General features: G+C 34.8%; 3 protein-coding genes across 3 annotated transcripts in view; 2 read left to right on the top strand and 1 right to left on the bottom strand.

Moving 5' to 3' along the window:
* The window catches only part of LOC110039527 (arabinosyltransferase RRA3-like), a 21709-nt gene extending 13343 nt beyond the window's left edge, over positions 1 to 8366 (top strand). Inside the window, exon 2 of the mRNA XM_020744625.1 lies at positions 7041 to 8366. Coding sequence (XP_020600284.1) covers positions 7041 to 8159 — 1119 coding nt within the window. The 3' untranslated portion in view covers positions 8160 to 8366. The remainder of the gene's footprint in view (positions 1 to 7040) is intronic.
* Positions 8367 to 12884: 4518 nt separating this feature from the next.
* LOC110017864 lies at positions 12885 to 15021 on the bottom strand. The gene is made up of 2 exons (XM_020715011.1): positions 14838 to 15021; positions 12885 to 13288 (listed from the first exon to the last, which is right to left on the bottom strand). The coding sequence occupies exons 1-2, from the start codon at positions 15019 to 15021 to the stop codon at positions 12885 to 12887; spliced, it is 588 nt and encodes a 195-aa protein (XP_020570670.1).
* Positions 15022 to 24516: 9495 nt separating this feature from the next.
* Positions 24517 to 26539, top strand: part of LOC110028874 (acyl-CoA-binding domain-containing protein 5) — a 20539-nt gene continuing 18516 nt past the window's right edge. The window contains exons 1-4 of the mRNA XM_020730902.1: positions 24517 to 24662; positions 24795 to 24928; positions 25152 to 25224; positions 25329 to 25487. Of these exons, the coding sequence (XP_020586561.1) occupies positions 24882 to 24928; positions 25152 to 25224; positions 25329 to 25487 (279 nt within the window). The 5' untranslated portion in view covers positions 24517 to 24662; positions 24795 to 24881. The remainder of the gene's footprint in view (positions 24663 to 24794; positions 24929 to 25151; positions 25225 to 25328; positions 25488 to 26539) is intronic.

The following is a 26539-nucleotide window of genomic DNA, read 5'->3' as shown; positions in this document are numbered from 1 at the left end:
CCTCACATTCCCTCTTTAGGCACCTGTGCAACAATATTGCGCAGTGGAAGTCCTAATTCGCTTTAGGTTCTGAGGTTGTTGTTCGTTACAACGTAAACCCTCTTATCTCTGCGGGTTATTTGCATAATCGGATATTATGCAAATGTAAGTCCCAAATAATAAAATTGGCAGGACTAAACATTCAAATAACATCATCTCTAAAAATGCAGCCACACAGTAGGATAGTTTGGGAAGTCATTGAGGGTTCTCCTCAAGATCTAGGACATCCCCTACCTTTTCTTTTCTTTGGACTCCTGAAATAACTGTTCTTACTTGAGCCACTCCCACTTGTTTTTTTCACGTCCTACTGTGAAAACCTAAACCTTGAAATCTTGAAGACTAGAACCACTGATCATTATCGAGAGTTTTCTCAAGTGACCCAGTCATTTGAGATGTAATTAACTATAGGGGCTTGCCTCTATAGGGAACTTGGAACCCAGGTAAAATAAACCCTATTTAATCTTTGTATTAAATAGGAGAACTTGTCGGTCATACATAAAAGGTTCGCAGACCAAACGAATGTCACAAATTTCTTAGTTTGCAGGATTGGGTCTATCGCTGAGGTCTACACTTATCTCTCGCGAGGGTGTAGTATTCGCGGTATCGGGCACGATTATGCAAACTATCAGATTAATGAGATCCATTTGGTCTCATTTTTCAAAAATTAAAACATACTACTTTTAAAACTCAAACTATATATCTTTTATATATAAATTAAATCTCAAAAATTATTTTCATATTTTCATATTTTCAAAATCTAAATCAATCAATCGAAAAAGTTGACCGACAATGTGAACCAAAAAAACTTAGTTATCGATATTTCAAAATATTGATATTCTAGCAGAAATATATGCACCAATAAATGCATAAATACATGCACAAAGATGTACATAGATGCAACTATGAATGCTTGTTAAATGGAAACACTAATACATGTACACTTATCAGCTTACATGTGTTCATACATATGTATACATTTTTTATGATCCTAACCTAGCTCGATTCAATTTAAACTTGTCATATTTGATCCTTTATTGATTTTTATCTAAGGTTGCCGGTCTGATTTTCAAGTGATCTTCTTTTTTTTAGCGGAATTCTCAGACCTAAATGAATCTAATTTAGTTGTTTGAGAATATTTTTCAATAATTTCTATAAAAATGTTTTCAAACTGCTGTTCGAATCTTAATCTTTTGTGAATTCCCATAACCATGGTAGATTTCCAAATTTAGGTCATCTTTGTTAGGATAAGTTGCAAGAGAGTTTTGGTTGGTTTGCTTTTTGATAACCCATTTGTCTAAACCCTTGAAGTTTATTTTTGGGAATTTTAAGTCGGCTGGATTCTTTTGGAATGCCTGCTTTGCTTAACTATTTGAGGGACAAACAAAGTTGAACTTGGTCTTTCAAAGTAGGCATTTTGCTGCAATATTTTCGTCACTTTTTTCCTATTTGTTACCTGTTGTGCATGGGCCTTAGTTGAACATATGTAATTGGTTTATTTTTCTAAATATAAAATTTTCAGAGGGAATTTATCTTCAACATTTAGTAATTTTGAACATAATGAAAATTTTCTATTAAATTCAATAACCTTCCAAGTGTTCCGTGTCATTCTTCTTGCTTCAGAATTTGCTGTGCGAGATTGTTGATGCGGTGAATGTATTATATTAATGCTCCTGTCTGTAAATGTCCATCGATAGACCATTTTATTCCTTGTTTAAGTGTTCTGTCTCTGCACTATTTTTCATATGAATTTTCTTGTAAATGTTCTTCTGTAACTTAGAAAATAATTTCGTGTAGGTTCTTTTTTAACAGTAAATTTTATTGATTGGAAATTATACTGAGGTGTTGAAAAAGAGATTAATGGTTATCTCCTTGAGCCCAGAAGAGTATTGGTTCTTGCTTCGTTCTGAGCTTTCTCCATTTTAAGTAGCTTAAAGCAGTGGATGAATTTCAGAGAGGATTTTTGTGGGTGGATGTAAGGTCAGAGGAGACCTTGAAAAAAAAAAACTTTGGGTGTCCATGTTTGTCATTCACTATTTATATCAATCTATAGCTTTATATTCTATTAACGAGTTTGATTTGCCTTTTTTCCTAGTATCCACTTAAATAAATGTTGGTTTGGGCATGTGATTTTTGTTCCCTTTTCTATTACTTCTTTTTTATCCAGAACTGGAGAATGTTATCGAACTAACAATAAGTTCTACAGTGACCACTTGATTGCTTTTATAACCCTTTATTTTGCTATGTATATCCAATAATTGCTAAAAATAGTTTTTAATATCTTATAGCTATCATACTCCAATAACACCCTCTAAGTGCGATGTGACATTAGAAATATTTTAAAGGGTCTACTAATCAGAATTTATTCTATTTTGCCTGCTAACTAATTCTACTTGCTATATTTCTAGATCTTATTTATGTTATACCTAGATGATTCTAGTAAGCCGCCAAGTACTTGAAATACGGCTATAAATATCATGATTCTTGTAAAGTAAGCTGTCAGGTGCTTGGAATAAGGCTATGTTAATGATGTTGCTGTTAATTCTAAGAACCTAAAGACATGCACTGATAGCATTGCAATTTATTTGTTAATATCTCGTAAATATGCACGTTGCATAATAACTTTGATTGGACGCCTATTCCAACAATTCAAATTTCTTCAGTTTGGGTTCTGATGGTCTATTTACAGTACCTTGAGGCGAAACAGTTAAAGCTTTTCATATTTGCCACTTGTCTGATAGGAACTCCTTGAAGCCTTTACATCAACCATTTTTGTGCATGGTTGATATCTAGTGATTTGTAGGCTCGCAAATAATGGGTAGTGATATTGAAAGTTTGGGCATTTCTAGGATTTGATCTTCTTTGCCGAGGTACATTCGTAAGCTTCGCTTTGTTTACATTTGTCAATGTTTAATGACCATGTTTCTAATCTTCTAGGCAAACTTACCTTTTAATTACTGCTATTTATTTGTAAATATACTTCTCCTAAGACCATCAAAAACATCTCTGTCAAACTACATGCTCTGTGAAAGCTTTATCAGATAGGGGTTTATGGTCCTTGCAGATCTTGGAATCGGCTGATTATGCTGAATATCCAGAACTTATACAAATTTTGAGTTTGAGTTTTCATGCTTATATTTGTGGGTTCAGCAGAATGAGTTAGAAAGTCGCATAAAAATGCAAAGCAAGATTCAGTAATTTTAATGCCATTTGAAAACGAGATAGGTCAGTTATAAGTTGTATTTGACATTGGGCTAGTTAAATTTCAGGTTTTACTTGTTTGCTAAATTTCTAAGTTATTGCCTAACTGAGCCAGTATTTCTAAGTGTTTGATGGTCTATCTTTATAGTATGCTGCAGAATGCTTTATAAGATCTCATTTTTATTTGACAGCTTTTATAAGGATAGCTAGGTTAAAAAATAGTTTTAGCTCTAGATTATTGGCTCGCATTTGTGCAGAAAATTCAAGCTGTTAATGACATAATTTTCTAATTATTATTAATTTTTTATCATTCACTAATCCGGTAATAGAACTTAAATATAGGACGAGTAGACAAATTTTTTGGATATTAGATTTTTCTTAATTCATGCTACATAGACCAGTACCCCTGATAACAAGGATAGCTTCTTAGGCTTATCAAGCATGGAGAACTAAGTTAGTAGGTTTTACCTGTCAACCTGTAACATTAAGTTCTTGGAAGATTTACATACATGGCACTCAATTCCAAATTGTTTACATATCTGACACCTAAATTCAATTTTTAGATGCATGCCACATTATCTATGCATGAAAAGGTGTATTTCACTTTCTATAAGTTAAAATAGTGGTATTTTTAATGTTATATGAAAGATTTGGGTGTTGTAATTGTAAAAAGTAAAGTTTAGGTGTTAGATATGTAATTACATAGGTATTGGGTGGCATATAAGTAGATGCCCCTAAGATTTTAGTTTATGTGAAATGTTGACAAATGTATGTTGAATGCGATGTTTATCACCCATGTATTGATATATTGTACCTACCGAGGCTCTAAAAAATGCTCGTTGTTCGTGACCAACTTGTATTCAACTCGTTAAGTAGCTCGTGCTCAATTCATTTGCTAAGATGACGAGCCAAACATGCTCAATAAATTTTTGTTCGATTTTATTCGACTTGTTTTGAATCAAATTAATTAAATAATAAATATATAATTTTGTTATAATATTTTTGTATTAAATTTTTATATTTTATTTTAAAAAAAATGTTAAACTTTATTATGTTTTTAACAATTTAAACTAATTTTGAGCCAACTAAGAGATGAAGCGAACAAATAAATTGGAATCGAGCCGAACATGAACATACTATTCACGGCCTATTCCAAGCAAAAGAAATTTTGAACGAGGCGAACATGGACAAATATCGAACTCGATCAAGTTCGACTATAGGGTAGTAAATGAATCAATGCACTCGATGAACAACTCGAAACCAACTTGGTTAATACTCGATCGTGTTTCTTTAAATTAATAAATAAACAAATTCAAGCATTTTTTTTAAGCTCAATGGTAAAATGAACTAAACATTGCCATGATCTAACTTGTTTTTATATGTTCATGAACAAACTCGTTTGTTGTTTAACTAGTAACTTATTAAATGTTTAATATTAAGTTTGATGATAACTCATATTGTACCTGATATATTATTTAAATAAAATTTGATTCATTATGATTTTTTTCAATTATATATTTAATAATAATATATTATTATATTAATATTATATTAGGATTAATTAATATATTATATATTCCTTGTTTACTTATTACTTATATTTTTTTTATTTAATATATATATGTATTAATTAACCCAATTTACTAATTATTACCTCATTATCAGCATATTCAATCCATCATACTTTTTAACATTAATTAATTAGCTAATCATTATATACATTTATTAATCATATAGTTTACATTAACCATATAATATTATGTATCTTTAATCTTTTTTCTTAGTAGCCTCAGCTTCAGGCTTTTAGCTCGTCTTCTCTTTCCACAACTCGGCCTTGTTCATGCCATTTCCCCCAATTCATAGTTTCTCAAAATCACCTTTTGCCTCTATTCAAGTTACAAATAATATAAGTGATTTAAAATTAATACATTTGTTATTAAAATATTTTATTTTTTAATTTATGTGAAATAATTAGATAGAAATTCAAAATTTATTCGGTTACTTATTTATTTAGATTTTTAAAAAAGTTTTTATGGGACTCAGATACTCGTTCGAATTTTTGGCTTGTTTATTTACTCATTCATTTGACATAAATAAATCAAGTATTAAAAAAATTAAACATATTAATCTCCAACATACGTGTGAAAGCTCAGCTCAAGCACGAGCCGAACATGAATAACTTAAAATATTATCAATCCAAATTCAATCTATGATACTCAGCTCAACTCGACTCGATTACAAGCCAAGTTCAATCTAAGATACTCGGCTCTAATCGACTCGATTGCTGCTCGTTTACACCCGTGGTCCCCACTTCAACAACCTGAGAAAATTTCTCTCTTTTGGCATTTGTCATGTTAACATATGCGTGCTATTTTTTCCTCCTGATTTTATTCATCCGTCTCGAATCTTTTAAGAAGCAATTAATCTGAGCCTCAGTTCAGTTTTCAACTTATATTGCTTGAAACGTTTTGTAATGATGCTCCTATTAAACGGAAGGTCATTTGTTAACCTGAAGCTTGCGTCTCATCATAAATAGCATGGCTTTTAATTGGCACCAGTTTCTACGAATAGCCAGCTCCATTCTTTCGGGCTCAAAATTTTGATTTTGAGTTTTTTTTTTTTTTTTGGGTATAAAACTCATCAACCCTAGACATTAATTACCAGTTTGCAAACGTTTGAGATAGAATTTACCACTAAGCCGTCATCCAGTTTTTACTTTGCCATGTGATCATTCTGTTGATGGTTTTTCAGTTAGATTTCAATGCAGTCTTGTTTTACTTTAATCAATGTTGTAAGGGTCTGTTTGTGATCAGTATTGTTTTTTGTTTTTCATTTATTTATTTTAATTTTGTCTAATTTATGATTTGATTCGAATTAAAACATATGTTGTTATCGTTATTGTTTTTAAAAACACTGAAAACACTTTATGTTTTTAACAGGTTTAAAAGCAAAAAAACTAAACCACGTAAAAAGCATACTAAGGAGACAATTTTAAAAATAAAAACAAAAACAAAAGTGATGCCAACTGACCCTTAGTAATTGTAACCTCCATCTTTCCGGATATCTGTTCTCAAGGTTACTGCTGATTAATGGGAAGATACTGGGTGTTATGATAGCAGTAAACTTTTGACTAACCTCAGCTTTGACGTAGTATATTTTAAGGAGTGTTTTTAGTACATTGCAGACCTAGCAAGATTTTTGAAGGTAGTTATTGAAAGTCTTGTAGGAAAAGAAAAAAAGAACCTTGATGTCCTTGAGCTGACTTGCTTATGTTTGGCTGATTTTTTTCATTTAGAATCAAGAATCCAGATAAAATGCAGAAGAGGCTTTTGGAGCACTCTGTTGTTGGCTTGGTTAATCAATCAAGTTTATCCTTTTCCATGCAAATATTGATTTGAATGTATTTGTTGGTTGATTATATTGCAGAATTTTCAATAAAACTTATGATAGCTTATATTCTCAGTTAAAAAACATGAAGATATCTCATTGGGTAATTTCTAGGATATTGCAAGTAGACATGGTAATGAACTCCAGCCTGTCGAATAGAGTGAAATTTTTTGGACTTTTCCTTCCATACATTTATGATTAATTTATTTCAAGAAATTTGTTTGGTGGTATACTGGAGGACTTGAATTATCCTTCAGACTTCTTTTTTCTGCTCCGGTTCCCTTTATTTTACATCTTTATAAACATTTTAATCAAATTTTGTATTTATTATATGGGTTACATTTGTGTTTTGTTTCTTGTTAATAGATTTTTTATGTTGCATTATTGGTGCTCTACGTAAATTTTATTTTTTAACACAGGCCAATTCATCTCCATGCGAATCACCTGAGAGAATAAACATGTTAAAATCGGAGTTAGCCTCACTAACAGGGAAGAATGCAGAATTGAAAAAACAAGTCAGGGAACTAGCATCAAAGCTCCAGTTAGCTGAACAAGGAAAAGATCAGGCCCAAAAGCAGTTTCTAACTCTAGGAACCCAACATAAAGCCGGTCCTTTCGGCACAGTCAAAGCTTTAAGAACTAACCCATCAGTTCTCTCTGATGAATCCGTTAACCCACAGTTAGCAATTATACTCGAGAAGATTGCCATCAAGAAAGAAATAATAGTCGCATTGGCTAACTCGAATGTACGAGAAATGCTCGAAGTTTGGTTTCAAAACATCAAAAGAGTCGGCATATCAAACTATATCGTCGTAGCACTGGATGATGAAACGGAGCATTTCTGCAAATCAAAAGATGTTCCAGTTTATCGAAGGCCTCCGGATGAAAATGTGGACTCCATTGGAAAGACCGGCGGCAACCATGCCGTTTCTGGGCTCAAATTCCATATTTTAAGAGAATTTTTGCAGCTTGGTTACAGTGTCCTTCTCTCAGATATTGATATAGTTTATTTGCAAAATCCTTTTGATCATCTTTATAGGGATTCTGATGTTGAATCAATGAGTGATGGTCACGACAACATGACGGCTTATGGATTTAACGATGTTTTTGACGAGCCAACGATGGGTTGGGCGAGATATGCTCATACAATTCGTATTTGGGTGTACAATTCGGGTTTCTTTTTTATAAGACCGACACTTCCAGCCATCGAGTTGTTGGACCGTGTGGCAAACCGGCTGTCTCATGAACCAAAATCGTGGGACCAAGCCGTGTTTAACGAGGAACTCTTTTATCCATCCCACCCTGGATATGATGGCCTCCATGCTGCCAAGCGAACCATGGATATGTATCTCTTTATGAATAGCAAAGTTCTCTTCAAAACTGTGAGGAAAGATGCTCAGCTCAGGAAGTTGAAGCCAGTTATCATACATGTGAATTACCATCCTGATAAACTTCCAAGAATGAAGGCCATTGTTGAGTTCTATGTGAATGGAAAACAAAATGCTTTGGATCATTTTCCGGATGGTTCGGATTGATGAAACTTTTTGTAACATAAAGTTGCAGACAGGTTGGAGCTCACAGCTATCAAATGTAAGCGATGTATTTCTGCTTTTGAATTTAAGAGTTTTAGTCTTTTTGCTCTTATTATTTTGACTTTTTTTCTTGGAGATAAACTGACAAATTAGCTAGCTCTATCTTCTTGGATTGTCTATGTTGTGAACATGGCTTATTTTTCTCAGTTTGTTTTAAAATCTGTAACTTTTTTATCTTTAATTTAAAAAAATGTCAAAATAGTTCTCTGATTTTTGCAGGAGGGTCATTTTAGTCTTGGAGTTTATAAAATTGTTAATTTAGTCTCTAGATTTTCTTAATATGGACTAAACTAGCTCATAGATTCTTTAATGGGAGGTTTTTTTTAGGCTGCTTTTAAAAAATCGGATTAAGTTGAAACTTTTATTGACTTTAGGATTAAAATGATCCCATGTTGATAGTCAGTTGATTTTTTGGGTGCTCTATTCATTTTTAATTTACTCTGATATGTGAGCTGCTTTTATCCTGATTTAAACCATACTAATTGTTGAAACTATGCTGCTAACCAAGATTAGTTTACTCTATGCGCATTCAGAACTCTTTATTAACACTTAATATGCAGAATCCATACTGTTCAAATTTTTGGATCAAGAGGGAAATTTTGATAAATTCCTATGTCTTTAAATTATGTAACACCTAAAGTTTGTTATTTACATACATAACCCACACAAGTCCTGCATCTTTACATTATGTAACACCTGATGTTTGATATATATATACACAGCCATGCAATTCCTATGTCTTTACACTAGGTAACACCTAAGGTTTGATATTTGCATATATAACACTTGGTGTCAGAAGTATATTATGTCACATTTAAAAGTTAATAACAGTGATATTCTTGATGTAATATTAAAGATTTGAGTGTAAATGAAAGTTTAGCTATGAGATATGTAAATACATAAGAATTTATGGTATGCATGTAAATGCCCCTAACTCTTATTGCTAACACATGATATGAAAAACCTATAACAATTAAATGCCAGGTACCTGTATGCTTCATATGTGATTTTCTTGTATTTCGTCCAATTTCAACGCCATGATCATGAATGATCAACTATGAATCTACTTGCTGAATTTTATGAGCTTTAAACGTCATTCCGATGAGAATGTGATGAAAATGATAGAAAATAACACGACGAACTTTTATGAAATATTGGATTCGAGTAGAATTGCTCACATGAAGACACTATGAGATAACATACTAATTATACTAATATATCAAGCATGAATTATTCTACATTTAAATTAGTTACCAATCACTGCCGGTGTCACCATTTGCCACATATCTTACCCTCATTTCACAAACTCGAACAATAATCATAAGTTAAATAATATGAATGAGATTACTTTATGATAACAACTTTAGGTATAATGAATTTTAGGGAAATTTACATACACACCACACAATTCTTATATGTTAACTTATTTAATATCCAAAGTTTTATAGTTACATATATGATACCATTATATCTAGAAAAGATATAATGGTGATATGGATGTGTCATTTGTTTTGGAGCAAGATAAGAATTGTGAGATCTTAGAGAACCTATCTACAACAATAAATATACTCGTGATCCCGAGGTGTCTTGGGGAAACCTAAAACAAAATCTGTAGATATGTCTTCCCAATCCCTACGAGGAATAGTCAAAGGTGTATGGTTTACCTAACTTATATGAAATGATTATGTTTGAGGTTTAGTTTTGAGATTTGCTATAATAATGATTTACATACATCAATTATTAGCTTATGGGTCCGTTTTGGGCAGCTTGTGCGTTTCAGGATAAGCCGCTTATCCTGAAACGCGGCCCGCGGGCCAGCCGCGGGGGTTGACCCGCAGCCTGCGTTTAGTGTAAAAACCCAAACACAGTTTCAGATAAGCTGACGAAACGCGCTAACCAAACGGTACGGCGACATTTTGAAAACGCCGCCCGCACTTATAAGCTGCCCCAAATGGACCCTAAGATGCGACGCGTTTGAATTAATATATCACTCCTCCCTTTGGTTTCTTTTCCCTCATTTTCCTATGTAGAGACAGAAACAAGATGTAGGTCCTATGATGCAAGACATGTCTATGATCTACTTGTGAGAATGTCGTGACATGGTTGTGAGACAGTTCTTAAATAGATGAGGATACATACCTGTCCTTGAATGATGTCATTCATGCTGGTGGTTTGTGAATCTCAAGGAACAAGTATGAAGGACTCGGGAACTAACTTCGGTGAGTGAGTTAGGCGGGTTGTTTCATCAAGTAAGTTTGGAATGTCACTTTAGCAGGTGAGCTTGATAGGTTTCTTCAGCAAGTGAGTTCGGCGGGCGGAGTTAATCAAGTTTTTTTTGTCAACAAAAATTGGTTTCGTAGGCTCATGAAATCTGTCAACTTATGCTCGAGTTCATGAGAACTAATGAGTATACAATAGTGGTGCTTTTTGAAGCTCCTATTAGGATGTTATATAATTAAGATGTAGGATACCTCACAGCTACTTTAGAATTCTTGCTTTCTTTTATACAATGATATAAGTTTGACACATGCTAGAAAATATAATCGTGCATTTGAATGAGCAAAAGTTATCTTTTAATAATAAATATTATTCATATTGAAACGTTAAAATTTATACATGAATTTTCATGTATTTATGTGCAGGAAGCTTCATGTTTCATGAAACTTTAGCATGATTCATGATGTATATTACAAATCTTATTTTTAATTTTTATGATGAGATATAAAAGCAAGGAATTTGCTATTTACATACATGGAATATTATTAATTGTATATGTTATGCAAAGCGAATGATGATATATTTAGAGTATTATGATGTTATTGATGGAATACAAAGTATTCTACATGACTTGATATGAACATAAAATTATATTATAATAGACATACAAGTTTTAATCTGAATTGCATAAAGTATGTTGTTTAATCTTGAGGTTCTAAGGCCATTTCATAAAAAAATGATAATAATTGTTATTCTACATAAGAATATATGTAAGATTATCAATATAAATGATATAAATTATTTGTGCATTAGAGAGTGGTTATACATCAATGATTGAAAGAGGTGCAAGTGGAGATATTTTTAGGAAATCTCTAGTGAGAGTTGAAGAAAACTAATATTACATCCGAACATTTGTAGCGTGGATCAAATCATACTTCTTGCACATCGGCTTTGTGCTATCCACGTTGTCGTCCGTATGTAATATTTTATCTATTAAAAGATGATGCAGATTACGATAGCTAACAACCAAGATAAACATTAGGATAATGTTGCTCTAAACGTTGGACAAGACCTATTGTAATTCTATAACTATAGAATGACATGAAATGAAATGAAATGTATAAAATGAAAGATAACCTTCTAAATCTATTGTATATCATATGAAATGAAATGTCGCATATTTATGTTGAGAATATGTAAATGAATAAGCATGTTGAAATGAGATAAAATTACTTCGTGGAAATTATTTCAACTAGGGCCAGTCACATACATAACATCAATTCCTACAAATTCACATATCCAACATCTAAACTTCATTATTTATTTTTGTACCGCCTAATTTTTTGTGGCACATTAATAAATTCAATATTTTAACTTGCATTGTGTTACTATGGAAGGAATTTGAAAATTCAATTGTTTGATTTGAATAATTTGAAATTCAATGTATATTAACAATGTACTCGAAATCTAGCCCTTAGTTGACTTTCTCTATATTTGAAATTCATTTAGCGGTGTGAGTCAAGTAGACTCGTGAGTCAGCTCAAGCTCAGCTTGATAAGTGACTCGTGAATTGAGCTCATGAGCTAACAAGCCAAGCTCAAGGTAGCCTCAACTCTAAATGTTAGCTTGTGAGCCCTTTCATTTACAAAAATATTAATATAAAATATATTAAATTTGAAGGCTTTATCTTTAAAATATTAAAAAATGATAAAAAAAAAAATTTTTATCTTATATTTAGTGATTTCTTATTATTTCTCTCCTAATTTCTCAAATTTTTTTTGTCATTTTATTCTAGAACTATCTTATATTAATATTATTATTTTTATTTTATAATAAATAAGACCCGGCTCGACGTAGACCTATGCTCGAGCTTGAACTCTATAAAATTAATCAAGTTCAAGCTCAAGTTGAGGGTGGCTTAAGATTGACTGCAGCCACAGAATGAATAAGGTAATACTTGTGTAAATCTTGAAATTTAGGTATAGATATGCAGATATGCATAAATTGAGTGGCACATATGTAAATCTTAAAAGAAAATATTCGACACGTACCAAAATCTGATTGGCCAAATGGCCAACACATGCCAAAATGTGAAGTATGATAAACGTCCTAAGAAATTAAGGCAATTTTTTTAAATACATTTTAAGTAAATCGTGCAAGCAATGCATTCAGAAGGTCACAAAAACAAGTCATCTGAACCATATAACTAATCAAAAATATTAATATAATAATGCTAAAAAAATAAAAGAGCATTTACATATATAACACACAATTCTTATATATTTTTATATTTAACACCTTGCTTTCATCATTTACATACACAACACTCAAATACTTAATATCACATAAAAATATCACTATTACAAATTAAAAATTAAAATAAAATTTATTAAAAATTTAAAATAAAAAATACAATGATTACTCCCCGGCCAGCTTACAAAGCCAAATTAATTAGCCAGGAATAGGAGGAGGAAGAAGATGACTCTGCAAGTAAAGCAGAGCCTCACGCAAGCCAACGTATCTACACCCATCTCTCGTCATTAACCCCAAGCTCACATTTTTCACCCTCCTCCCCTCGCCGGAAAACACCAGCCCCGCTTCCGCCACCATCCCGCCTCTCTCCATCGCCGCCGCGCAGCACTTCAACCCATCAAGCTCTTGTTCGAACCACAGCCCTGTATCTCCCACGTCCCTCCCCTTCCCGTTAACTCCCATCATCATGAAAGCTCCTCCCCATCCCTTCCTCACCACCATCCAAACCAACCTCACTTCCTCCTCCTTCTCCACGTCCGCCGCCGCAGAGACGTCGATGCCGAAATGGAAAACGTTCTGGCATTCTTGCTCGAGGTCTTCCCCTGCTAATGCGGTGGAAAACAGGGGAGTGGTGAGGTTGGGGAGGGAGATGTCGAGGGTGAAGAGGAGGTGGTGGAGAGAAAGGAAAGGGGAGGGAGGAGGGAGAGGGGGGAGGCGGCGGGAGGCCAGGTGGAGGAGGGAGAAGAGGAGGTGAGGGGGAGGGGGAGGGGAGAGGGAGAGGAGGTGGGAGGATGAAGGGAAGAGAGAGAGGCAGAGAGGAAGCCAGAGGTTTGGAGAAGACATGGCAGCGCGCCATGATTTGGAGACGCAGGAGGCGGCGGCGAGGGTGGAGGGATTTAGGTGGTGGGAAACTAAAACGACTACTTCCCATGGAGGCGGCTGCCCCGGCGGCGGTGGTTCTCGGCAGCGCATCTCTCTGTTTTCTTCCCCTGTTTTCCTTGGGGAGACGATTATATAGAGAGGAAGTGGTGGTTGTCACACGTGTCGGGAACAAGCAAGGTGTGGCGCACGGAAGTTGCCACGTGAATCCACACAGAAGGCGCGGGGTGCGATTGCGGCTTGGATCATTGTTTTTTTCCAAAACTATTAAATTATTTACATATTTAACATTTAAAATTTTATATTTCCATTCATTTTTTATGCAATAATATTACTATCATCAGAATGCACCGTAAACTTTTAATATTAAAATTTATGTGAGATGTAAATACTTGAAGATTAAAGAGTTGCGTGGTATGTATATATTAAAATTTTCTATTTTATAATCAAAATGTGAAGGCCACACGAAGCTTTATTAAGAAATATAAATGTTGGAACGCGCCATAAAAGCAATTAAGCTGAAGTATATGCATCGATCGAAGCTCTGTTTGAGGCAGCTGCAGCTTCTTAGCTTTTTAGTTGCAGCTGCGCTGTCTTAAAAAGCTGCTGCTGGGAAGCTGGTTGTCTATTTGGTGCAGCTGTGTCAAACCAACAATCGGACAGCTGTTTGTGGAAAAAAGAGCATACCGCCCATGTTTGGTAAAACTGTTGAAAAGAAGCGTATAACAATCATAATTTTAGAACTTCAGTAAAGCCCCAGTGTTAACAACTTCTGTGAATAAAAACACATATGCAACACAATCTTATATATTTACATATCTAACACATAAACTTTAAAGTTTTACGAATATTTGCATATTACTTTGGAGGCCTTACGAAATAATTGGGTCGCATAATAAAATGCAATAGTAAACAACAGACAAATATTACATTAAAAATATAATATTATTTCAGATATTTCAAAAACAAGATAAAAGAAAAGTTTACATTAATTAAAACAAAAAAGAGCATATTAAGCACAATTTTTATGTATTTACATATCTTCAAATGAAGAGGCTGGATAAATGATAGACACCTCCAACGATGGAAACACATAAACCTTGTCATTCATTTTGCAAAGCTCACACCCTTGTCTGATAACATGGATGTCTACGGATTGCCTGAGGAGTAAGAAGCTCCTCACAAGTCCATCATCGATGCCTTGGCCATTCAAAAAAAATAATAAATTGATATTCTAAATATTTTTCTTCTTTTCGCCAAATGATTATTCACAGCAATCAGAATTAATAGCAACAGAGATGCTTAAAATTTTATTTATAATAAATAGAAGCTCTTGAAGTAGAGGAGATACGAGAGGTAAAAGCTTCAGCAGCCAAGAAGGAAAGACAATAATAGCAGCATCAACAATACCTTCTTCTACAAACTCAACACTTATTTTCACAGCAAATTGGTGCATTTTCTCTTAATCAAGTCTCGTAGGCCACAAGTTTCAGCAAATCCAAACTAAGTTGGACGTCCAGGGCATGGAGCTAGACGTCAGGGCATGGAAGCTCATGGTAATGCATTTAGAAGAAACATTGAAACTTCCTCCAATTCCTATGTTTTTACATATATAACGCCTAAACTTCACTTTATACCACCCAATTCTTTCATTTATAACATCCATATGGTTGATATGTAAATCTTCAGTTTACACCTAAACTTCACTTTACACAGAGCGCAAATTAAAGAAAAATTCAATGTATTGAATTCATGAAGATAAGCATAGCTCACAACACAATTAGAAATTCACAACAGAAAAATTTAAAGCATGGTATGTATATCTTCCCTAAATAAGCAAAATTTGAAGTTTGGATGTTAGATGCGTAAATGCATAGGAATTAGGTGGTTGGTATGTAAAACTTCCAAATATAAAATAACCATACAAAGGAACATGATAATCATCATGCTTAACAACCATATGTGCCACATTTATGTTTCCTAAAAGAAGATCAGATGAATGCATCAACTATATGTACAACATATTTGAATCAGCAACACTATTTCTTAGCCTAAAAAATCTTTAAAAAACATCAGCTTTTCATTAGCAGTTGTGGAACTTTAAAACCACTGATCCAGTCACTCCATTTTTTTTCTTTATTCAAAACTAGACATCAGCTTTTTTTACAACCAACATTCAAATCACTGACAAACGTTCAATCTCACCACTGATAATTCATTAGCAGCAGCAAAAAAATGACAAGGAAACCAACCTTATTTATAGAAATGATACCAATTTGAGAAGACCTTCCAATGAAAACAACAAAGTTTCATGCTTAAAATTAAACCAAATCTTTCATAGCATTAAAAATAAACCAACTCTTGTACTGCCATCAGATCCTGCACAAATTAACCAATTTAGATTAACATAATTCCAATCAGTGGAACGAGAATTCGTTCAACACTACACCAATAATCAGTATGAGCAACATCAGAAGCAATAGAAATTATCATGAATTTGGCCCATATACCCCTTCAAAGCAAAACTCCACAAAAATATAAATTGCATCCAAGAAACAAAAGTTCCCAGTCATCAAACTGAACAAAATAACAAAATTGAATTTTAAAAAAAATGAGAGTGGTAGTATTATGAATAATATTCAGCTAATTAATTCTCAAATTCTCCATTCATAGGCCTACTATCTCATCAGTTATTCGTTTCCTCAGACCTGTCATCTCGCCTGCACCTTCCCTATCTACAGTGAAGGGTGAAGGCGGTGGAGGCCTCAGTCTCTTATTTTGTAAAAGACTGACCTAGACGGTATTCAAAGGTTCCACATGCAAATTTTCTTCATCCTCTTCTACCAAATGGAAGTCAATATCGCTACGGGAATGATGTCTTCTAATGTACTTATGGAGAGTCATTGTAGCAAAGACAATCTGTACCTGCTTGGAGAAATTGTAGGGAGGCATATCAAAGAGTATCACTAATTTCTTTTTCCACACACCAAAAGTTCTCTCAATGATACCACGTAGCAATGAATGTCGTTTATTAAATATTTTCTTTCTACCTCGTGTAACGTTGCTTGCACGTACAAAGTCTGGTATGTGATATCTCGTATCAGGAAACGACTTTATATACCCTCAGTGCAATGGGTACCAACATCGACCAAGTAGTATTTTCCTAATAAATTGAACAATTATTATTCAGTATTAAGTTCGTCATTCAATGAGTTCAATCCCAAAAATACCTGCAGGTGGATGTGGAAAGTAAAGTGTTCTGTAAGAAGAGAGCATATAAGAAAGAACTTATAATATATTTGATTTGGAATTCAAAGTCCTCCATATGTGTCATTTTTTCAACAATATGGAGATAAACGCCCAACCATCATCATATTGGAGCTTTGGTAAATCTTTCCAATGATTTCAATTCATTTTATATCATTGCAGGTAGAATGTGGGAGAAAAGAGCGGAGAAATATCCCCCACATAATCACACCAATTGATTTTCCTAACATCTTACAAGTAAACCTAACCGAATAAAGGATCCACGCCACATAATCATAACACTTCTCATGCATGTTTACCACAAATCAAAATTGTCATATGCAAATATAGTGTTCTGTAAGAAGAGAGCTCGAAATTGTCTTAGAGAAATAGAAATTTCGAAAGAAGAAACAAGGGAAGAAGAAACTTGCGCCAAAAACAGAGAAATAGAAGAGTTCACAGTGTTCTGGATTCGGCCTTGATAGAGGAAGAAGAAAGCCGGATTCGGCCCGACGCGTCAAAAGAAATTTTCGAAAGGCGAAGAGAGCTCGAAAACAAGGGAAGAAGATATGTTTAAGGTTACCTGCCTCGTGCTCCCTGGATTAGGCCCTGGTAGAGAAAGAAAAAAATCTGGGGTCGACGACACCAGGCGAGAAATGGCGAGACGGCGCGGGAATAGGGACGAGGGCAAAAACAGTATTTGTCGAGGGGAAAGCTGGGGTCGCGAGGTCGATCACGAGACCCGCTTTCCGCCCTTTTCAGATTTCTTCCGCCGCGAAGCTGCGAGCCAATTAATAACAGTTTGTTTTTTGTGGCCGCGACGCATCAAAAAAGCGGCCCCAAACAGATCCTTAGATAAATTACTTATGCAATTCAATATGAACAATAAATAATATTTATTACAACTATATTAAGAGAATTTAAAGGGACTACTGGAAAACTTATAATTAGATATAATACCAATACAACAATGACAATAAAGGGTATGTTTATCTCATAATAAATAAAAGTTCTTTAACTCGAAAAGAGCAGTAAAATTCTTAAAAGTTTTAATGGTTCAACCAGCGTCAACTTGTAAGTCTGACAAAAATAAAAATCCTCAATTATTAACAATGATGCATCTATATGAATTAAAATTGCTTATTTATTAAGTTAGGCTCAACTTCAACGGCTTTCAATAGTATTAATAGTATTATTTTCATTAACATAATAATATACATGGATTGATTTGAAATCAGGATTATACAAACATGAGAAAACTGCCGAGCAAATATTATAAATCTAATTGGTTTAACACTCCATGACAATAGTATTGAAAGACTGAAGAGTAAGTTAAATGAGAGGGGAGCTTACACTATCTCTTGGCTATAGTGAGTGACAAAATAGGGTGGATAGTTATGAGGTTGAGGGATAAAAGAGGTAAAGAAGAGAGGAGTCCTAGGTGGTTAAGAAGGGAGGATCGACAGTGACTTCAGTCCCCTAACTCATTGCCCCCTTAAATTGAGCAAAGAGGTGTAGCCAAACGAAATGGAAAGACGACAATCAAAGAGAACTGACAAAAAAAATAATAATAAGGAAAGGAAAATTTGTACGAGTCCCAACCGACCTTTGATATTACCCAGTGATTTAGGGATGAAATATTATAAGTTTAAAATATATTTTATAAATTTTATAACTAAAGTTTTTCCAATGTTTAACACTACACACTAGGTATTTTATGCAAGTGCACGTCTCATTCAAGTAAAATAACACTTTCATTAGTCCAGACTATCGATCCCACAGGGAATGTTGTTAAATTTTAAAAACTTTAAAGAAGTTCTAATTGAATAAAAAGAGTCTTAACATGGAAATAAGTTCGATTTAGGTTATGTTAGTGAATTCTACCAAATTATCACTGACTAAATAAAAATATGTTGAGATTTTCATACCTATTTTACACTGTTTTTGATAATATTGCACTTTAAAGAAAGGTACTTCTGATGTTTTGTTGCAAATATGATGAATTATGGTCATTGGAGCAAAAAGATGCAAAAACAGTGCAATTTGGAGCAAAAACAAGCAAGAAATGAAATTTTGCTTTGTCACATTTCGATAAGTCTTTCGATGCTTAATCTCTTTTACACTTCTTGCATATTTTTGAATGATATTACACTTTAATGGAATTTTGTTTTCATGTTTATTTTGTAGAGCTATCTGTTAGGAACACAATGCAACTGAAATGGGGCGAAACAGAGCTAAAACGGAGCCAAACGGAGCGAAATGGTGGAGCTGCGCAGTCCGCCCGTGCGGCCCGCGGGGGGGCCCAAAAGGGCGCCGACGGCGAGATTTACCCGAGAAGACCAAAAAATGACAGAAAAACTCGCCGACGGCGCCCCCGAGCCAGCCGAAGGCGCCCGAGAAGACTATGGACCTACTTTTGGCGGTTATGAGCCAAAATTCAATGTATTTGGACGCTTTTTGAAAGGGTTCTTGTGGTAACTCTTCAAACTTCATCCCTACACTTTAAAAGAACAAATTTAGGTTAGAAAAAAAGGGGTTGTGTGTGTGAGGAATGTTAGAAAAAGTGTGGAGAAAGTTTAGGGTTTTTAGAATAGGAGTAAAAATGTAGATTTCTACCATTTTGGATAGATTGGAGAGGAGATTTTGAGAGAATTTGTAAGGAGATGTTCTAGCATTGCATGGATCGACATGAGACTTTGTGGGAGAGATTTTTTTCTTTCTTTCAAGAGAAAAAGCTAAGTATTGTGCTCTTCATTATCTTATAGTTTTGTAAACACTTATCTAGTGGATTTGCTTTGATGAAATGAAGTTTTTCGTTGTGTTTTCTTCATGTTTTGTGATGTGTTTCTCTTACTCTCCCTTCTTGTTTGGAAATAGTGGTATGAGAAGATTATGTCGTTATTTTCATATAACTTTTCTTTTCTAATGAGTAGAATTCATGTTTAGGTTTTTATGATGCATGTTAGAAGTAGATTTAATTATAAATGTGATAATTTTTACTTGCACTTTATTTACATTACAATAAAGGTTTGTTGCAGTGTTAAAATTCATTGTAATTGCATTAAGACCCGAGAGGACTGTGTAATTCTCAACAAAGTAGAACCACATTCAGATTCTATGGATGATTAAGTTCATGGGAGTTCAGTGCAAATAAATAGAGAAATATACTTTGATGGGCGTAGAATTGGAGATTTTAGGGTGACAGACTAAAATCCCCAATTCAGTCCTATTGTTTGAATACTAAAGCGGAGATGTTAGCTCTCAGGCGAGGGGAACGTGGGAGCTTCGAAGTGAGAGCCAGTATCCTCCCAGCCTAGCCACAGATTCAGTAAACAAGCATAGGATTAGTCAATGTTCTTTATACCTGGACCAGAGAGTAAAGAATATAATTGCTCCTATTTGACACATACAATATTTAATGCATCACATTCCTTTACATTATCCAATTCATTACATAAGAATAGTAGTTTTTAATATATCAAAATTCTCCAAACCAATTCATCCAAAAAGAGTTATCTTTAGAATTAATATTTGCATTTAGTTATAGTTACTATCTTTACATTTAACTCTTACATTTAGGAGTAGTTGCTAGATAAAATATCATTTTAATCGACATTTAACACTTGTATTTAGACTAAGGGCCTCTTACCTCGCTTCCCTGTGAGATCGATAAATGGGACTCCACTAGAGCCCTGCCTTACTTGAGTGATATGTATACTTGCTTTTGAAATTGTGACTTTACAAAATCATTATAAATATATAAATGTGGGTTCATAAATTCTTGCATATTAAAAGTTGCATCAAGTTTTTGACACCGTTGTCGGTGATTTAAATCTTCTAGCAGCGGTATCAAATTCTTGTATTTTTAAGCTTTATATAAAGTCGTTGTCAACCACTAATCTTATAAATTCACTGCAAAGCTAATTTTATTAAAGTTAAGTAAGTTAAAAGAATTCAAGCAATGAAAATTATCCTCTCCTTGCAATGAAATTAGTAATTTGTTTAAGAATGAAACACTTAAAAATTATGTTTGAATTTGTGACAAATATGAGCATTCATTTTCTTTACCCATTTCCAAGTGCATAAAGAAATTAGGTTTAACTATATAAGTGTTTCTGTCTGTCACCCAAGAAATCTCCAAGTTACCCCCATTAAATTTATCTCCATATATATTTGCACTGATCTACGGATTGCTTTTCCTTCACACTATAGAGCAACGTGGTTTCTACTAGTTGTTAGAGCCATAACCTTCCCGGATCAATATGGATTCACAATAGATTTTAATATACTAAATGGTCAGATCGATATCTAAATAAAGCGTGAAGCAAAAAAAATTACAATAATAATTGATAATTCATCCTAAATGTATCCACATACCTACACATATTTTCAATTCAACACAAGAGGAAAGTACAAACGATCTAATCACAATACATGGAATAAACACAATAACACATCATCTTATAATAAAGCAAGGTCATACAAAATGAGTTTTTATTAATACAATACAATATGAGTTCACAGCCTTAATCTAAAAGGGTCATGAAACCACAATTATCTTTCCCTCATCTTGGGGATGCTGATATTACTCTCCCTACTCTTTAAAGACCACTTGATCACTCACTTCCTCTATTGCACTCGACTTAATGAAGGACAAAAATTAGCTCATCGGAAAACTGGAAGCAATGTGCCCATCACCATGGTATTTGGAGCATTTTCGTATTAGAACTATATTGGGGGTGCTTCTCTTCTTGAGCTTCTTCTCACTTTAGGCAACTCTATCATTCTTTTTACTGGTTCTCTCAACTCATATGGGTGTGTTCCTACTGATATCCCCAACTATACGGTGATTGTCTAAATGGTAGTAGGTGTCTGCTCTGCTTCTGTTGTCTTGTCACCTTCATGCCACCTTCCGTGCGAAGGTCAAAACATCTCACAAAGACAAGTAAGACTATAACTAAACTACGTTGTTGATAGTGCGTGTCAAACCTCTCAAGTATCTGACTATTGTGCGCTCATCTGGCTTCATCAGATACATTTTAGCTTATGTTGCATAAAATTTGATGTGCACTATTCCACCTATAGGTCCCTCATCTGCACGTGATGAAGCCTCAAAAAAATATCCCGATAAGGTGTGAGGGTAGGTATTATCACTGTAAATCCCTCTTCATTTTCTCCCAGCTTGTAATCTTGCTCCGTTCATGCTTATTTTCATCCCTCTTCAGGTTCTCCCAACACAATGAGAAGTTCTTCTTCAACTGATAACAACATGCTTCACTTTTTGATCATCTGATACCTTCTTATATTCAAGAACTTTGTCAACGGTCAACAACCACTATATGCAGTTATCTAGATTCATTCTCTCATCGATATCTAATAAGTATACTTTCACTCTAAAGTCTCTGTATCCTCCAATATACACTTCATCTCTCAACCTCTTATGATATTGAATCTCAAAGCGACGCGACCTATCTTCTTCTATATGGAATCATCCCCACGAAAGGGATTCATTTGGTCCTCTCTCTCTCCTTATCAGATCTCACTATCATGCTCAATGATGACTTCTCCATGGACCCTTTCTTCAATTTCATTGTACTATTGTGGCGCTCAGCGAAGTTGTTACTTATCTTTTCCATGGTTAATTTCTAATTGACATTCGACACTGGTCTCCTCTGTAGTACGGTTAGGGTTTGAGTTTGGGTATGTGGGATATGGCATATTAATGTTATATCAGGAAGGAAAGAAAAAATTTTAGGTTTGACAGGGGGTTTAGGTAACGGGAGGATATAATTGGGGTTAGAGTAACTATGATACCAAATGATACTAGAATTAATCCAAACAACAATGTACGGTTAGGGTTTGAGTTTGGGTATGTGGGATATGCATATTAATGTTATAATTTTAGGTTTGACAGGGGGTTTAGGTAATAGGAGGATATAATTGGGGTTAGAGTAGCTATGATACCAAATGATACTAGAATTAACCCAAACAACAATAAAAAATGCAAATTTTATTATTGAACTCAAATAAAGATGACAACCAAAGCACTCAAAATTAGAAAATGAAAAAAAATAAAGAAGTTAAACTCAAACTACAATTTAGGTCGAGGCAACGATGTTGTGATTTAAGAAAAAGTAATAGGTAGGGAGGGGGGTTGGTTGGATGGTAGTTAGTAGAGGAAATGCCATGATAGTGGTTATAAGAATAGTTGTGATAGGGCGATAGGGGTTTGGAAGGGGCGACAGTAAGTTGGTAGATGACTGGAAGGGGGCAACAACTTGGTAGGGGGCGGCTGGAAGAAACAAAAAAAAGGTGATAGGCAACTAGTGGTATCAGTGCAAGAAAATAATAAAGATTATTTCTTGGTGGTTGTAACAAATACTGAGCGATAACAGAAGAAAGACACATTGGAATTTGTTAGCCAAGGGCAATCACTGGCTCAAAATCAGATGCAGTCGGAGCACCACCCGTCCTTGGATGCAACCCTACGAAGAATGACTTGGAAACTACGAAAGCTACCCTGAACAAATTGATAAAAACTAATTCTAAAGCCTCAGGAAATAAATTATATATTAATATGATAACTAGGAGTGAGCAAATAGAACAGACAAACTCCATAACCACAAAATACCTAGATAAAATCAGTCCAAGAATGAATCGAGTTCCTACTTCCGTCATGAGAACTCCCGAGCGGGAGACATCCCGCATCACCCAATGTCATCCTGCGTATACCAATACAAGTTCCTTGTTATTTTTTAATCTTGAGCTTCTGAAACTCTTGGGCGGCTCTTGAATATCAACATAGTCACCAAATCTATGTTCTAGATTCCTTCCTTTTAATTATTTATCAACCCCTCCTCCTTATATGTCTTCTTCATTCACTAAGAGATTATAGTTTGGCCTCTTTTGTGAAATAGAATTCATCAATTTACAATGAACTCAACCTGGCTGTTTTATTGTTAAAATGTTGATCCTAGAAGCCAAACAATCAATCGATGAAATACATCATTCTGTGACAATAGAACGTGTTCATTGGTGCACGTGTTTAACAAATATCCATAAGGTAGAAGTAAATTGATCTCTAAACACTAAGGCTCATCGATCTCATCGTGGCTTATATCGACATAAGTGATGAGACAATCCATGTTAGAGCAGCAAAAGGGGAGGGAACAATTGATGATTTGTTGGTAGAAAATGATCTAGGAAAAGTGAATTTGGTGGTCAACAAAGGGGTTGAGAATGGCCAGAGGCAATAGTTAGTTTTATTGTATTAATCAAAAATATAAGTCATATATTAGTAAATACAGAATTTTAGGTGCGAGATACTAATATTTTAATGTTTATAACATTCTAAATGTAAAAAGCCAAAAAAAAAAAAATAATTTGGCTTTCCACTCAGTGTAAAATATTTCGATCAGACATCCCAGACGGCTACCATCAGATGCCACGTCGTCATATATCTCATCCGCTGCTAGATGATGATTAATAATTAACCGTCCAAACATGCAGAAGAAATATTTTTTCCCGCATAAAAAGCTTAGAATCAAATAAAGTCAAATTCGTTCAATCTGATTCTGACTGTGAATTAAAGTTCGTAATTGATATAATTGCATTAAATTAAAAACATAATATTTTGTAGCTTCGTCAACCTCGTTTAAACTTCTCTCACTCTAAACTCTAACGGTTCAGTCGGGGCAAGGCCGCAGGGAAGGCCACACATTTGTGCAGTCTCCACAGATGGGACAGCCTGGTAGAAGTACAATGTACAGGAGCTGCTCGCTGCTGAAGCCAAAAATGAAGATAAGAGGGAGAAAGAGGGAGAAAGAGGGAGAAAGAGGCAAGAGGTAGTAGGTAGGTGTAGCCTGGCACTCTCTTCTTCTTTTTTTTTAAACCAGTAAATAATTAGCTTCAGTGATCTCTCACTTTTTTCCAAAATCCAACTCACTTTCTCTGCGTTAACTGGCAACTCTGCTCTGTTCCTAGGGTTTCTCCGGCTTCGCATGTGGTCGCCGGGTGACGCTTAGCTCCGGCAGCATCTCGCTTCAAGGCGGCGATACTACTCGAGGCCCAATGCCGAAGATTTTCGGCTTCTCTCGCCGTCGAACGAAGCTCGGGAGGTCAGCTCTTCTGCTTCTGCTCCGCGACCCCGTCCAATCCGCTTTTATTTCTACTTTTCCTGTCTCTCTCCTTTTTTTTTTCTTATTGCGACCAGCTCAGCCCGACCGTGTACGCTTTATTAAGCTTTTTGTCCCCAAAAAGATGGCTCCTTTTAGGGTTTCTTACTTTTAATCTACTATTACGAAATGATGCCTTCTTTTCACTTTAAAATGCGATGTGCAGGCTAAAAGTGGTGGATCCTTCTCAGGGGACCCTGAGCCCCGTCTGCCCCACGAAAAGCTCTTCGCAGATCAATGTGAGTGGAATTTTTTTCTTAATTTTTATTTTTAATGAGTTTTGATTTGCTATTGTGGATTTTTTAGAGCCTTCTTAGGTTTTTATCTCGTGGGTGATGGATAGGAAGACGCTGTGGTTGGAGCGTCAGCTAGTGGCCGGTCGGAGGAGCATTACTGCGACTGCTCTATGGCTGGATTGGGCATCAGTAAGTGTGGCTTGGAATGTTCTGAGAACTGGACGGTGTTGCCAACAACAGGGGACAAACCAGCTCCTAGATTTCAAGTAATGTGTCTTCTTCTTGCTTCTTTTTTATGCTGGTATTCATTTAATATGAGGATTATGTACAAAACTGTCTGTAATCGGCACTCCGGATTGAAAAGTGCAGTTTTTTTTCAAGTTTTATATCCATTTAGCTGGTGGTTGAGCATGCAAAATTAAAGGCTAGAGTTCCTTTATATAGTATATGTGGCAGGGCTAAGAATTCTAAGGACAACAAAGATTTGAAATCATAAAGTTTTGTAAAAGGATTATAATGTTGTCTGCAATCCTTTATGGATCATAGTTGCTCCTTGCCATAAGAAGTCAATTTGTTGGGTTTGTTCCTTTTCATGAAGAGGCAGCATTTGTAAACGTTCTTTTTAATTATTCATTGGTTTCATCTCATCAAAATCATACATGTCAATAGCACCTGATGGCGTGTGACATGGTGCACCCTCGATGCTATATTCATGACTCGATACAGGGGTTTAAAATGGCTCAATACTGGTGGCTGAAAATAGTGCGAGCTATTTGTGCTATTCATGGGAAATAACAAATTGCACATTTCCCCCATCATGCACATTGTTATGATTAAATTCATTTTTAATATTGTGAATAAGTTATTTATTAATATGTATTTATTTTTTCTTAATTTCATTTTATTTTGATTAGGTTTTAGATTATAGTTTTATTTTGATTTATGAAATTGGATTGGATGCATGCGAGCGTTAGGTCTCCACCTCCTTCATCTTGACTTTGACACTGCCCTATCTCACTTTATCTCGGTCTCTCTTTTTCTAGGCCTCTTTTTATCTCGGTCTTAAATTAACCTATCCCTCCAAGTTTGCACAAGAACTTCCATTTGCAACTAGGGCTGTAAACGAGCCGAGCTTGAGCAAGCCCAGGCCCAACTCGTGTTCGGCTCGCTCGAATCTGGCTCGTGTTCGAAATTGGCTCGTGTTCGAAATGGCTCGTGAACAGTGTGTTCGTGTTCGGCTCGAATTACATTTTCATGTTCGTGTTCGGCTCGAAAATGACTCGTTAGAATATAAAATTATTTAATAAATATTATTTTT

Source organism: Phalaenopsis equestris, unplaced genomic scaffold (genome assembly GCF_001263595.1).
Source record: "Phalaenopsis equestris unplaced genomic scaffold, ASM126359v1 Scaffold000002, whole genome shotgun sequence".
Classification (NCBI taxonomy): Eukaryota; Viridiplantae; Streptophyta; class Magnoliopsida; order Asparagales; family Orchidaceae; genus Phalaenopsis; species Phalaenopsis equestris.
The sequence above is the reverse complement of the archived record's forward strand: the minus strand, read 5'-3'. Positions and strand labels throughout refer to the sequence as shown.

What these genes read in the sequence shown, in the direction of transcription:
- LOC110017864 (XM_020715011.1), bottom strand. Translation starts at nt 15,021, where the DNA reads ATGCACCAATTTGCTGTGAAAATAAGTGTTGAGTTTGTAGAAGAAGGT. An exon ending in TGCTATTAATTCTGATTGCT is followed by an intron (nt 13,289 to 14,837) that starts GTGAATAATCAT and finishes CCGCATTAGCAG; the next exon opens with GGGAAGACCTCGAGCAAGAA.